The sequence below is a fragment of the Vulpes lagopus genome, chromosome 23 (genome assembly GCF_018345385.1).
Source record: "Vulpes lagopus strain Blue_001 chromosome 23, ASM1834538v1, whole genome shotgun sequence".
NCBI classification, from domain to species: Eukaryota; Metazoa; Chordata; class Mammalia; order Carnivora; family Canidae; genus Vulpes; species Vulpes lagopus.
In genome coordinates this window covers 53,933,221-53,948,391 of record NC_054846.1, presented here as the reverse complement: position 1 = coordinate 53,948,391, position 15,171 = coordinate 53,933,221, and the positions used below count along the sequence as shown (strand labels likewise).

Below are 15,171 nucleotides of genomic sequence, written 5' to 3'. Positions count from 1 at the left end.
TCAATATTCTTAAAAGTCTTGAAGTTTTCCTCTCTTTGATATGGCAAAATATTGATTTTTGACTTGACTTATAGAGTTTAGTAATGTTTACTTCTAATTAAACTCTAAAATGCTATTAAATAAAAACAATCACTAAACCCTAACTCAACAAATATTTTCCTTTCCTTCCTATTCCCTTCAAGTCTTTATATACTGTGTTTGTATAAGGATAATCCTGGGGAATATAAAATGTATTTTTTTTCCTCTTAATGACAACAGCAGCAAAATAGTTTCTTTTGCAAAAGTTTATTAGCTTGTGCACATTCATTTTAAATATTATTTCTATGTCTCTTAGGTATAGCAATCATGTCTCATAGTCTTTTACCTGGAAGCATTTTAATATGTATTATCTGATAGGTATTAATTAAAATAACTATTATTTTAACATTCATTTGTTCATTATTATTCATATTTACCTGAATGAAGATAGCGTTTACATACCACCAGAGTCATGCCAAAAGTCAACACAATGAGTATCTAAAAAATAATACACATTTCCAGTTCCAATTGGTAAGCACTTTAAACAAATACTACTATTACATTAATAAATGAATACTGTGAGTTCTGTTTAGAAAATAATGCCTTAGGAGAAAAAAAAAGTTTCACACACACAAAATTAACAAATTAAATAAAAACTCTTTTAGAAGGGAGGAGGTAAAGGTACCATTGAATTCTATCTTAATGGTGGATGGGGAGAGGAAATAATTGTATTTAAAGGTAGACTTGAGCCAAAAGTTGAAAGTATTCAAAATACCCTTTAAAATGCCAAATCAGAGAGGCATCAGAGAGGAGGGGGACCGAGATGGCTGAATAAGAAGACCCTAAACTCACCTCATTCCATGGATACAACAAGGTAACACATCAGTGTAAACAGCCCAGAAACTGACCTGAACTGCCAGAACCACCTCCACAACTAAAGATAGTGAAGAAGCCACATTGAAGAGGGTAGGAAGGGCAGACGCAGTGGGTAGTGAACTGGACAGAGAGCAAAATGGACCCAAGGCAGGAGGAAGCTGTAATGTGGAGAAGGAAGAGAAACAGGTTATCACACCGAGAAGAGGGGAAGACAACTCCCCAAAACTTTTGGCTTTCAAAATTAGAAGGGTGGGGGCACCTGGGTGGCTCAGTAGATTAAATGTCCAACTCTTGGTTTCCACTTAGGTCATATTCTCATGGGTTGTGAGGTTGAGTCCTACATTGGGCTCTGCACTCAGCATGGAGTCTGCTTGAGATTCTTTCCCTCTGTCCCTCCCCTTACTCTCTCTCTCTCTTAGATGAATAAATAAATCTTTAAGAAAAAGAAAATTAGAAGGGTCAAATCTCATGAGTGCTTACAACCAGGGAGACTTGTTGGGGGGAGGGGGAGGAACACATGCCTTTTATTGGTCTAAGGAGCATAACTAGTTCTTAGGCTTGGGCAGAGCTCCCCTATCTGTATGGCTCCCATCTCCCTCTCCTGGGAGTTTGTGACTCACCCCCGGGAAGAAAAGTGTTCTGGACAGGGGTGGCAGACAGAGCCAGGATAAAAAATGCAGAACAGGGGTCTGAAAGGGTATCATGGTGAAGTAGAAAACACAGGGTTATGAGATCATCCAAATAAAAAGTCCACCCGGGCAGAAGAGAAGTTTCTCCACATGGGCCCCCCACCTGCCCTTGCCAGGAATGGGAGGGGGCGGGAAGCTTCGGCTGGAGATTTCCTACTGTGCCCTTCGTGCCATCAGCATCTCCCGGATGTTGTCCTCAGCTTCCTTCACACTCCGCTCCAGGTAGGATTTTTTCTGTTCTAGTTCTTTAATTTTTTCTTCTGCTATTTTCTGTTTCTCTAACAGCTGACTGTGAATTACCTCCTTGGACTGAAGAATAAACATTCTTCCTACACCTTCATACATGTTAGTCTCATCTACCAAAGTCATAATCTCTGTATCTGTAAGATGTGCGTGCTTTTTCGTTCTGTTTAGCTGTTCAATCTGTATGTCTGCAAGCTTCACCTTCTGTTGAGTGTCAATAACTTTGGCTTGAAGTTCTGTGAACGCCTTGTTCAACTCCACATCCACGGGAGCCGCCATCTTGGTTCACTCGGTGCGCCTCCCAGGGAGACTTTAAAGCCTGGAATTTTAAAAATCAGAGGGCTAAGCTCCAGGAGAGCCCAGAAGGATATAGAAAGATGAGTCCCTGCCCTTAAAGAAATAGCATGATTAAACAGCCCTCAGAGATACAACATAGAAGTAGCAGTTTGAAAACCACCCGGGGCACATGGGAGGTAGAATTATTTACACACTTAAAAGCTCAGCCTGAGGGGCAGGTTCCCTGAGGGACTTCCCCAGGAACAGGCACCATTTCCCTCTCCCAACCCCCAGCGTAAACACATAGCCACTGCAAGGACCAGCAAAGTGCCAACATTCACTATCTGACTTTCTGACAACAAACTCCTCCTCTCCCCAACATGTTCCCCCCCACCCCAAGCTATGGCAGATCTACCCTTTTCAGTCATATTTGCTTCAATCCAGGTCCTTCAGCTGCACCCCTCCCTCCGAAGATTGGAGCAAACCTTGCCAAGACTGCAGTTCCCAGGTCAGTGGGCCTTGTGGATGACTGAGACCTATTTTGTTAAAATTGTGTGCCCTATCCATACAGCCCTGCTCCCAAGAGCTTCAGAAAGTCTCATTTCAAAAGTAGACCTGAGTGTACCTTGTTAAAATGGTACACTCTACTCTGGCTGTGGATCAAACACTCCCCCCTACCAGCCACAGAAGGCTGGACTGGAGGAGGATGACTGAACTGAAGGAAAAAGTGGCCAGGACTCAACAGCAGGGCACATGCAACACACAGAGGGGACATTCTGAAGAACCAGGTCCTGGTGAACAGAGGATACTGCACTGTAGGACACCAAAGGACCTTTTCTTTATAAGCCCATTACTTTCAATAGCAAGAGATATACCTGACTTTTCTAACAAAGAGAAACACAGAATGTTAGACAAAATGAGGAGACAGACAAATATGTCCCAAATGAAAGAAGACCAAACCACAGCAAGAGACCTACGTGAAATGGATATGTTATATGCCTGAAATTGAACTCCAATAAAAAAATACAAAAAAAGAAATAAAATAGTTTACATACACATATATATGTGTGTATACACACATCAATATTGCTGAGTTTTAGTATTTCATCAGCTTAGAGGAATAATGTTATCTGTGGGGAGATTAAAAACCACTAGTGCTTATATATGTATTACTGGTTTTAGTAAGTCTTTTTCATTCACTGCATACTGTGCATTAAAATTGCTGGTGTGGGCTCTCTTCCTCTTCGGAGGCGGAGAGCCCGTTTGCACAAACGTCCAATAAACCCTCTTGCTAATTGCATCTGCCTGTCTGGGGTCTGAGTCTCTGGGGCGTCCGCCGGGACACGTTGGCACCCGTGAGCCAGGGTCCAACATTTGGGGGCTCGTCCGGGATCCGAGACGCCCCAGGCTCAATCCTAAGACCGGTAGGAGGTGAAGGCCCCGGTCTTTCAGCCAGGACCCAGTGGGCACCCTGATCAGCTCCTGCAGACTCTCCTCACCACGGAGGAGAGACAGCGCATCTACAGTCCCCGGGGCAGATGGGAGGCCACCCCAGCTGCCTAATGAAATTGAGGACGTTTTCCCCTTGGTTCGCCCGACCTGGGACTACGACACTGCTGCTGGGAGGGAGCGGCTCCGTCTCTATCGCCAGGTACTCCTAGCGGGTCTCAGAGGGGCAAGGCGACGCCCCACCAATTTGGCAAAGGTACGTGCTATAGTGCAGGTTTTCTGGAAAGATTAATGGAAGGCTACTGTATGTATACTTAGAGAGAGAGAGGAGAGAGAGAGAGAGAGACAAAATAAAAGAGATAAAGGAAACGCAATAAAGAACTGACTGGGATACTGGCCACCATAGTACAGGGCTCAGGGCAGAGTAATCAGGACAGAGTAAGGACCTGGGAGACAAAAGACCACAGGTTGAACGAGACCAGTGTGCCTACTGCAAGGAAAAAGGACATTGGGTTAAAGATTGTCCAAAGAAGGGCCAAACGCAGGTACCTAAGAAGAAGCCCATTCCCGTACTGTCCCTAGAGGATGAAGATTAGGGATGTCAGGGCCAGGAGCAACCCCCCCCGCCCCCGCCAGCCTCGGATAACCCTTAAAGTGGGGGGGTCAACCAGTGACCTTCCTGGTTGCTACGGGAACTCAACATTCAGTTTTAACTGAGGCAGAAGGACCCTTGAGCTCTATCTAAAAGATGCATTCTTTTGCCTAAAGTTAAGCTCTCAAAGCCAGCCTATTTTTGCCTTTAAATGGAAAGATCCTGAGACGGGATTCTCAGGACAACTCACTTGGACAAAGCTACCACAGGGATTCAAAAACTCCCCCACCTTGTTCAACGAAGCCTTGCACCAGGACTTGGCAGACTTCCGAGTTGGCCATCCGGACCTCGTTCTCCTGCAGTACGTGGATGATTTGCTCATAGCGGCTAAGACAGAACAGGATTGTGTAAAAGGACAGGCTAAAGGCGCTCCAGATTATCCAGCGCCAGATCTGGAAACCCCTTGCGGCTGTCTACCGCCCCGGAGACACAACCGACCCACACCCGTTCCAGATGGGTGACTCCGTCTACATCAGGAAACATCAGTCCAGGACGCTTGAGCCCCGCTGGAAGGGCCCATACACTGTACTACTGACCACCCCAACCGCCTTAAAGGTAGACGGCATTGCTGCTTGGGTCCACGCCTCACACGTCAAGCGCGCCCCATCAACGAGTACCGCTGACGCCAGCCAGGACGGAGCGGGCGAGCCACCCCAAAGGCAGCTAAGGTTCTAAATAGCTCAAACGACTTCTGTGTCATGGTGCAGATCATACCCAGGGTGTTCTATCACCCTGCTGAAACTCTAGAAAATCAGTATGATGAACATCCCACCCGTTTTCGGCGCGAACCTGTCTCCCTAACCCTAGTCGTTATGTTGGGACTAGGGGTCGTTACTGGGGTGGGTACTGGCGCAGCTGCTCTGATCCAGGGCTCACGACGTTATATAGAACTTCAGGCAGCTGTAGATGAGGATCTTCGGACACTAGAGCAGTCCGTTTCTAAGTTAGAACAGTCCCTCACCTCACTTTCAGAAGTAGCACTTCAAAACAGGAGAGGCTTGGATTTACTATTCCTGAAAGAGGGAGGACTGTGTGCAGCCCTAGGAGAAAAATGCTGTTTCTATGCAGGCCATTCTGGAGTCATCAGAGACTCCATGGCCAAACTCAGGGAAAGGTTAAATAAAAGACAAAGGGACCGGGAGGCCCAGCAGGGCTGGTTTGAAAGCTGGTTTAATCAGTCTCCCTGGTTAACCACCCTAATCTCTACCATTATGGGCCCTCTAGTTATCCTGCTCCTGCTGCTAACTTTCGGCCCCTGAGTCCTCAACTGGCCGCTCCAGTTCATCCGAGAAAGATTGTCTATTACCCAAGCTCTGGTATTAACTCAGCAATGTCGGGCCCTCCAAACTGAAGAAATAAATGTTCCCTAAGATTTTAAGGTTAAAATCAGCCCAAACAAGAGGAAGGAATGAAGAAACCTCCCCCCTTGTAAGTAGGGCCAGCCCTAATCCAGAGGCAGCCCATCCAGGCGCCTTCCTGAAATTTTAGCAACTAAAAGCATTCTGTTTACGATAAGAAAACCATTTCCCCCCACACCCTGATTGGAATGTCCCTGAATAGGTTCATGTTGACCCTCTGTGAAATCAATAACCTGAATGCTATGCTACTCCCGAGGTTCTTTTGTCTTTAAGCGTTTTTTTTCTTTTCCTTTTGCCTTTAAAAGATACCTGTAATTGCTAATGGGGCTCTCTTCCTCTTCGGAGGCGGAGAGCCCGTTTGCGCAAATGTCCAATAAACCCTCTTGCTAATTGCAAAAAAAAAAAAAAAAAAAAAAATTGCTGGTGTGGGGGACACCTGGGTGGCTCAGTGGTTGAACATCTGCCTTTGGCTCAGATTGTGATCCTGGGGTCCTGGGAGAGTCCCATATATGGCTCCCTTCAGGGAGCCTGCTTCTCCCTCTGCCTGTCTCTCCACCTCTCTCTCTGTCTCATGAATAAATAAATAAAATCTTAAAAACAAAAAAGGAAAACAAAACAAAAAGTAATATGCCTGGGCAATCCCTGGGTTGCTCAGCGGTTTAGTGCCTGCCTTTGGCCTGGGGCATGATCCTGGAGTCCTGGGATCGAGTCCCAGATTGGGCTCCCTGTGAGGAGCCTGCTTCTCCCTCTGCCTGTGTCTCTGCCTCTCTCTCTCTCTCTCTGAGTGTACCTTGTTAAAATGGCACACTCCACTCTGGCTGTGGATCAAACACTCCCCCTACCAGCTACAAAAGGCTGGACTAGAGAAGGATGACTGGACTGAAGGAAAAAGTGGCCAGGACTCAACATAAAGATACTCACTGGACTTGAGTTCAAAGCTCACATTTTAAAAAATTAAAATAAGAAAAGATATTCACCAGACTCGACAAAAGAGCACAGCACATCAATGAGATCCTTAAAAAAGAGATAGAAAACATAAAAAAGAACCCATCAGAGATGAAGAACAAAATAAATGAAATTAAAAATACATAGAATAAATAACAAGCTAGAAGAAGTACAGAAATGAATTAGTGACCTGGAGGATAGAGTAATAGAAAGTAATCAAGCTGAGCATGTGAGAGAAAATAATTTACGCAAAATGAGAACGGACCTAGGGAACTCAGTGAATCTATCAAGCATAATTACATTTGTATTATAGGAATCCCAGAAGGAGGGCATAATGGCTGAAAATTTCTCTAATCTGGGGAAGGAAACAAATACAGAGAGCACAGAGAGCAGAGAGCCCCCAGCAAAATCTACCCAAGGAGTTCCACATCAAGACATATAGTAATTAAAATGGCAGAAAGTAATGATAGAGAATTTTAAAAGCAAAAAGAGAAAAGAAGACAGTTACACACAAGGGAACTAATTACTTAGTTTGCTAGCTTGTACTCACATCAACCTATTAACAATTTGCATTAAAAATTTGTCTATGGGCGCCTGGTTGGCTCTGTTGGTAAAACTTGGGACTCTTGGGACTCTTTTTTTTTAATATATATATAAACTTATTTTTTATTGGTGTTCAATTTGCCAACCTATATAATAACACCCAGTGCTCATCCCATCAAGTGCCCCCCTCAGTGCCTGTCACCCAGTCACCCCACCCCCTGCCCACCTCCCCTTCCACCCCACCTTGTTCCTTTCGACTATTGGGACTCTTGAGTCCCATGTTGGGTATAGAGATTACTTAAAAAAAATTTTTTTATCTCAACCCAAGTGTCTATAAACTGATGACTGAATAAACAAAAATGTGGTATATGTACACAAAAGGGTACTATTCAGCAATAGAAAGGAATGAAGGACTGTTATACACTCTAACATGGATGAACCTTGTAAACGTTAATCTAAATGGAAAAAGTGGAAAAAGGTCATAGGAGATCACATATTGTTTGATTACATTAACATAAAATGTCCAGAATAAGCAAATGTAGAGAGACAATGGGGCCCCGGGTGACTCAGTTGGTTAAATGTCTGCCTTCAGCCCAGGTCATGAGCCCAGGGTCCTGAGATGGTGCCCTGCATTGGGATCCCTGCTCAGCAAGGAGTCTGTTTCTCCTTCTCCCTCTCCCTCCGCTCCTACCCCTCTTGTGCTCTCCCTCTGTCATGTTCTTACTCTGTCTCAAATAAATAAATAAAATCTTAAAATACATACATATACACATATATTTTTTATTTTTATTTATTTATTTTTGCCTGGGTCTAGTGATGGTAGGGGGAGAAATGGGAGTGACTACTAATAGGAATGGGATTTCTTTTAGAGTTATGAAAATATTCTAAAATAGTTTGTGGTTATGGTTGGAGAGTTGAGTTACATACTTAAATGGGTGATTTATATTATATATGAATTATATATCCAGAAATCTATGGTATGTAAAACAAAAACAACCCATCTCCCATCAGCTCCTGTGTCACTCAAAGCATACAAAAACACAGATGCACCATCTGTGAATACAATCCTACTTGTTCAGGTCATGATTCACTGCCTTTTGGGAACCTTCCCTGACCTCCAGGCTGAGTTAGGGATTACTCAACAATCCCACATTCCTCTCTTCTGGTATTGCAGCACACTTCACATACTGCATTTGTACTGCTGCATGCGAGCCTCCCTGGGGATAGAGTCAGACATAGTCTTACTTGAAGAGCTCAACTATAGCATAGCACTGAAGGACAAGATCAAATCTAGAGACTGTTTGGTGAACAAAGAAAAAAGAGTAGTCAATTCTAACATGGGTTGGGATGGGATTGAAGTGTAATGAGAAAGGCATCCTTGAGATGTTTAAGAATCAGTTATATCTTGAAGGATGAATCAGACTTGGACAGGTGGACATTGAAACAAAGTTAGGAACATCATGCTGGGAACCATGTAAGTGACCAGGAGTCAGAATCCTCAGGTCTGCCCTGTGTAACAGTTGGAAAATTCCTGCTCCTTGCTAGGCCTCAGTTTCCCAGAAGTGAAAGGGGGATATTTGCTTGGGTGGTATCTGATAATTTTGCTACTATGCTGAGCTCACAGAGTCTTATGTTCCCCTATATTATTTCATTGATTCAGCCAATATTTATTGACTCCCTATCATGTGGCACTGAGAATGCAATTAAGGTACAACTTAAGGCATTTTTATGCAGCTGAGGTGAGTGTTATCAAGGTCAAGTGTAAACAGCTGTGATAGTAACAAGGCGATGTGCCCAACTGAGAAGGAGGAACACCCTGTGGCATTTGAACGGAGATCTGAAGGATGAGCAAAATGGGTGTGTCCCATTCCAGATAGAGGGGGATAACACACAGAAAGATCAAGGTCATGAGGGATGAGGCTCAGCTGAGGGGCTAAAAGGAGCCAAGTGACACAGCAGTGGAAGTAGGAATGGGGCTGGAATGGGAGTGGTAATATCACCAAGAGCCTTGCCAATCACCGAAAGAACTTTGATCTTTATCTTAAGAATAATGAGATGTGGATGAGTTTTTAGAAACCAAGGCTGGGGGATCCCTGGGTGACGCAGCGGTTTAGCGCCTGCCTTTGGCCCAGGGCGCGACCCTGGAGACCGGGGATCGAATCCCACGTCGGGCTCCCGGTGCATGGAGCCTGTGTCTCCCTCTGCCCCGCCCCCCTCTGTCTATCATAAATAAATTAAAAAAAAAAAAAAAAAGAAACCAAGGCTGGGCATTAACTGTGTTGATACCCGAGATGAGGTATATGTATTAGTAAATGTAACATGAGGACATATAGTATAAAAATACTAATGCTAATAATAGTATTAGAGGTATCAGTGTAAATAAATAGATACACATACAAACACACCATGCATATACATACATACTAATACCTCTAATTGCAACCCAAAATCACATCACAGGGGTTTTTCTTTTCTTCTGCAGTTCTACTCTGCATGAAAGTCAGCTAAGTCTCCTCTATGGAAGTGCTATTTGAGATGAAATCAGAATAATATTTAAGAGCCAGACATATAAATTCTAGAATCAGATCATTACAAGTAGAGAGAACAAGTACAAAGGCCTACAGCAGAAATAAGTGTGGTGTTTTGGAGAAATGGAATGGCCAGGTTGACTGGAACGTACTGTTTCAAACCAAGTCAATGAGACAAGAAGCAGTTGCCTCACACAAAGCTGTATAAGGTATAGTAAGGAGTTTGGAATGTATTTTAGCACAGCAGAAGGACATCGGCAGTTTTTGAAAAGGGGATTACAGTAATATGATTTATATTTCAAAATTTTACTGGATGTTGTATAGAGAATGAATTGTTCAAGGTCAAGAGAAAAAACAGCAGGGAGAAAATTATGACACTTGTGACAATGTAAGCAAGATAATATGAAGACTAAGTGTAGCTACAGATAAGATATAAGAGAATAAATCCGAGGGATATTTTGGAGGATGAGCTAATAGGAATATTTCTGAATTCTCAAATGGTTATTATACATCTACTATGTGCTATGCATTGTGGTAAGTCCTGGGGATAGAGACATTAAGAAGAGACAAGCCCTTTTTGTAAGGAGCTCATAATTTAGTGGTGGGGGGGGACAGATATATGAATAATCTTAATGTAGTGTGATGAACACGTAGCCATAGAGTTAACAATAACATCAATTGAATTCAGTACTAGACAAACTGTCAAGTACAGAGGAAGAGGGAATTCACTGTGCCTGAATGCTGAAAGTGGTTATGGAAGACTTTATAGAGGACGTAGAGAACCGTCTTTTTTTTCAGTTTGTTGAGATATAATTGACACTGTGTAAGTTTAAGGTGTACAACATGTTGATTTGATACACATATATATTGCAAAATGATTACCACCATAGTGTTAGCTAATACCTCAACCACGTCCCATATTACCATTTCTTTTTTGTGATGATATTTAAAATCTACTCTCTTAGCAACTTCCAAATATGTAATGCAGCATGATTAACTACAATCATCATGCTGTACATTACATCCCCAGAACTTATTCTTATAACTAGAAGTTTGAACCTTTTGACCATGGAGAATTGTCTTTTAAAGATAAAGGAGTGCAGGATAAAATAGACATAAGTAAATGAAACAACCTGATGAATTCTAGAAATGCTTAAGACGACTAGATCTAGAATTTAAGAATGGGCTTAATGTCAGATGGAAGCAGTTGAGGGGTTTTAAGTGAGATGAGATAATATTAGATTTGCATTTATGAAATATCACTCTGGTTTTATTGGAAAGAAGATAGATTTGAGAAATAAGTTGATTTCCCCACTTTTTGGAAGAAGTTTCCATACTACAGAGGTGGGAAGGGAAATTCGGTTTGGTGATTTTTTTAAAATTCCAGTATAATTAATGTACAGTGATATATTAGTTTTAGATGTACAATACAGTGATTTGACAGTTCCATATATTACTCAGTGCTCATCAAGATTAGTGTATTTTTAATTCCCTTCACCTATTTCCCCCACCCCCCTCACCTCCCCAGTGGTAACCATCTGTTTGTTCTCTATTGTTACCAGTGTGTTTTTTAGTTTATCTCTTTTCTCTCCTCCTTTGTTTGCTGTTTTGTTTCTTACATTCTACATATGAGTGAAATCATATGGTATTTGTCTTTCTCTGAATGGCTTATTTCACTTAGCATTATGCTCTCTAGATTCATTCATGTTGTTGTAAATGGCAGGATTTCATTATTTTTATGACTGAATAATATTCCATTGTGTGTGTGTGTGTGTATATATATATATATATATATATATATATATATATATATGTATATGTATCACTTCTTCTTTATCCATTCATCTACTGATGGGCACTTGGGCTGTTTCCATAGTTTGGCTAATGGAAATAATGCTGCAATAAACAGAGGGATGCATAATTCCCTTCAAATTAGTGTTTTCGTATTCTTTGGGTAAATACCCAGTAGAGCAATTACTGGATCATAGGCTAGCTCTATTTATAATTTCTTGAGAAACCTCCATACTGTCTTCCAAACTGACTGAACCAGTTTGCATTCCCATCAACAGTGTAAGAGGGTTCCTTTTTCTCCACATCCTCACCAACTCTTGGTGCTTCTTGTGCTTTTGGGTTCAGCCATTCTGACAGGTGTGAGGTGGTATCTCATTGTGGTTTTGATTTGCATTTCCCTGATGATCAGTGGTGTGAAGCATCTTTTCATGTCTGTTGGCCATCTGGATGTGTTCATGTCTTCTGCCCATTTTTAATTGTATTGTTAGTTAATTGGATTATATATCCTTGTCACTAACCATTTATCAGCTATCTCATTTGCAAATATCTTCTCCCATTCAGCAGGTTACTTTAGTTTTATTGGTTGTTTATTTTTCTGTGCAGAAGCTTTTCACTTTAATGTAGTCTCAATAGTTTATTTTTGCTTTTATTTAACTTGCCTCAGGAGACATATCTGACATTGCTACAGCCAATGTCAGAGAAATTACTGCCTGTCTTCTAGGATTTTTATTATTTCAGGCTTCACATTTAAGTCTTTAATCCATATTGAGTTTGATCTGGTGAATGGTGTAAGAAAGTGGTCCAGTTTCATTCTTTTGCATATGGCTGTCCAGTTTTCCCAACACCGGTTTTGAAGTGCCTTTTTCCCATTGCATATTCTTTCCTACTTTGTTGAAGATTAATTGGCACTATAATCATGGGTTTATTTCTGGGCTCTGTATTCTGTTTTATTGATCTATGTGTCTATTTTTGTGCCAATAATATACTGTTTTGATTACCACAGATTTGTAGTATATCTTAATATCTGGGATTGTTATATTTCCAGTTTGTTTTTCTTTCCCAAGCTTGCATTGGCTATTTGGGGTCTTCTGTGGTTTCATACAAATTTTAGGATTATTTTGTTCTAGTTCTGTGAAAAATGCTGTTGGTATTTTGATAGGGATTGCATTAAATTTGTACATTGCTTTGGGTAGTAGAGACATTTTAACAATATTTCTTCTTTCCATCCATGAGCATGGACTATCTTTCCATTTGTTTGTGTCATCTTCAATTTCTTTCATCAACGTTTTATAGTTTTTAGAGTACAGGTCTTTCATCTCCTTGGTTAAATTGATTTTCAGGTATCTTACTATTTTTGGTGCAATTGTAAATGGGATTGTTTTCTTAATTACTCTTTCTGTAACTTCATTATTAGTGTATGGAATTGCAACAGATTTCTGTATATTTGATTTTGTACTCTGTGACCGTACTGAATTCATTAATTGGTTTTAGTAGTGTTTTTTAAAATAGAGTCTTTAGGGTTTTTAAAATATGTAGTATTAAATAAATAAATATATAAATAAATAAATAAAATATATAGTATCATGTCATTTGCAAATAATGAGAGTTTTACTTCTTCCTTAGCAATTTGGACACCTATTTCTTTTTGTTGTCTGATTTATTTGGCTAGGATTTCCAGTACTATGTTGAATAAATGCGGTAAGGGTGGACATCTTTGTCTTGTTTCTGATCTGAGAGGAAAATCTCTCACTTTTTTGTTTGTTTGTTTTTACCAGTGAGGATGATGTTAGCTGTGGGGTTTTCATACATGGCCTTTATTACATTGAGGTATGTTCCTTCTGCTTTGTTGAGGGGTTTTATCATGAAACAATTTTGTACTTTGTCAAATGCTTTTTCTGCATATGTTGAAATGATCTTATGGTTTTTATCCTTTTGTTGATATGATGTATTATGTTGATTGATTTGTGAATATTGAACCACCCTTGCATCCTGATGATCTTGCTGAGGTGAGGAGACAGATAGTGTAGTTTCAGGAGGTGGCAGGAGCTACTATTAGTAAGGCAGGATGCCAGGGAGGAGGAAATGCACAAAGAGCAAGCTTTGGAGGTTTGCAGATCCCCTGAATCTTTGGTTGAGTATTGATCTGTGCATGCAAATGAGGAAACCACCTGAGGCTGGGAAAGAATGTTAGAAAGCAGTAGGCCATATAATTCCCAGAGCTCACCCAGAGCTGGGAATAGTTTGTGTGCAAAGCCAGAGTTAGAAGACATCATAATACACAAGGAATCAGAGTTCTCAGAAGAGAACCTAATACTATGTTAAGCCTACATATACTAAAGGCTGATCCGTATGCAACCTAACACATCTTTAAAAAAATTTTTTTTAGAAAATATCAATATTTGTTTATCCTGGGAGTTCACATATGACTTTTTATATTTTTCATGGTACTTCTGTGGATTTTAACATACAAGCACATGCAAAGCAGATATTTTCCCCCAAAGAACACAAGTTTTATTGCTTTCCAGTTTTGTTTTTTTTTTTTAAATCTCTAGGCTGCTGATGAAGATATTATCATGATCTTTTTTTTTTTTTTAAGATTTTATTTATTCATTCATGAGAGACACACAGAGAGAGAGGCAAAGACCATGGCAGAGGGAGAAGCAGGCTCCCTGCATGGAGCCTGACGTGGGACTCGATCCCAGAACCTGAGGATCATGACCTGAGTCAAAGGCAGACGCTCAACCACTGAGCCACCCAGGCACCCCCATCATGATCTTTAAGAGCATTTGACTGTTTCTTGAAGCCATAAAACTTAATGCAATAGCTTTGAGAGATGCTTCTGTTTTGTCTAGTTTATTTCCAACTTTGTGGCAGTAAAACTAAAAAATAAAACTATATGTTTAATGTATACAACATGATGATATATGCACACATTGTAAAACTTTACAATTAAGTCAATTAACACTTCCATCACCTTACATAGTTACTTTTTTTGAGTGTGTGACAATAGCTTAAGATCTACTCTCTTAGCAAATTCCAAGTATACAATACAGTATTGTTAACTCTAGTCACTACCTTGTACATCAGATCCTCAGGACTTACTCATCTTATGCTTGAAAATATGTACCCATTGACTAATATCTCCCCATTTCCCCCAGTTTCTAGCTCCTGGCAATGGTCATTCTACTGTTTCTATAAATGCAATTTTTTAAAAAGATTTCACTATAAGTGATACCACATAGTATTTGTCTTTGGCTTATCTCACTTAGCGTAATGCCTTCAACATTCCAGTGTGTGTGTGTGTGTGTGTTTATCCATTCATTCATTCATTGATGAATAGGTTGTTTCCAAATTTTGGCTATTGTGAAAAATGCTGCAAGGAACATAGGGGCACAGAAATCTCTTCAAGATATTGATTTTGTTTCTCTCAGAATATGTCCAGAAGTAGAACTGCTAGAAAATATGGTAGCTCTTTTAACCTTTTTAAAAAAGATTTTATTTATTTATTCATGAGAGACACACAGAGAGAGAGAGGCAGAGAAGCAGGCTCCATGCAGGGAGCCCGATGTGGGACTCAATCCCGTACTCCAGGATCATGCCTTGAGCCAAAGGCAGATGCTTAACTGCTGACCCACCCAGGCATCCCAGTTCTTTTAATCTTTTGAGGAACATCCACACTATTTTCCAGGATGGCTGTAATAATTTACATTCCCACCAAGGATTCCCTTTTGTCCATGTCCTTGCCAACACTTGTTATTTCTTGTGTTTTTTATTTTAGCCATTCTAACAGGTGTGAGGTGACA

General features: G+C 40.9%; 1 protein-coding gene across 1 annotated transcript; it reads right to left on the bottom strand.

Annotated features, from left to right (window-relative positions):
• Window positions 1-1,721: 1,721 nt before the first annotated feature.
• LOC121481473 (prefoldin subunit 1-like) lies at window positions 1,722-2,130 on the bottom strand. Its single transcript, XM_041738858.1, has one exon. The coding sequence runs from the start codon at window positions 2,103-2,105 to the stop codon at window positions 1,737-1,739; it is 369 nt and encodes a 122-aa protein (XP_041594792.1). The 5' UTR covers window positions 2,106-2,130; the 3' UTR covers window positions 1,722-1,736.
• Between the last annotated feature and the right edge of the window lie 13,041 nt (window positions 2,131-15,171).

Excerpts from the sequence above, each read along its gene's own strand:
- LOC121481473 (XM_041738858.1), bottom strand. The coding sequence starts at position 2,105 with ATGGCGGCTCCCGTGGATGTGGAGTTGAACAAGGCGTTCACAGAACTT.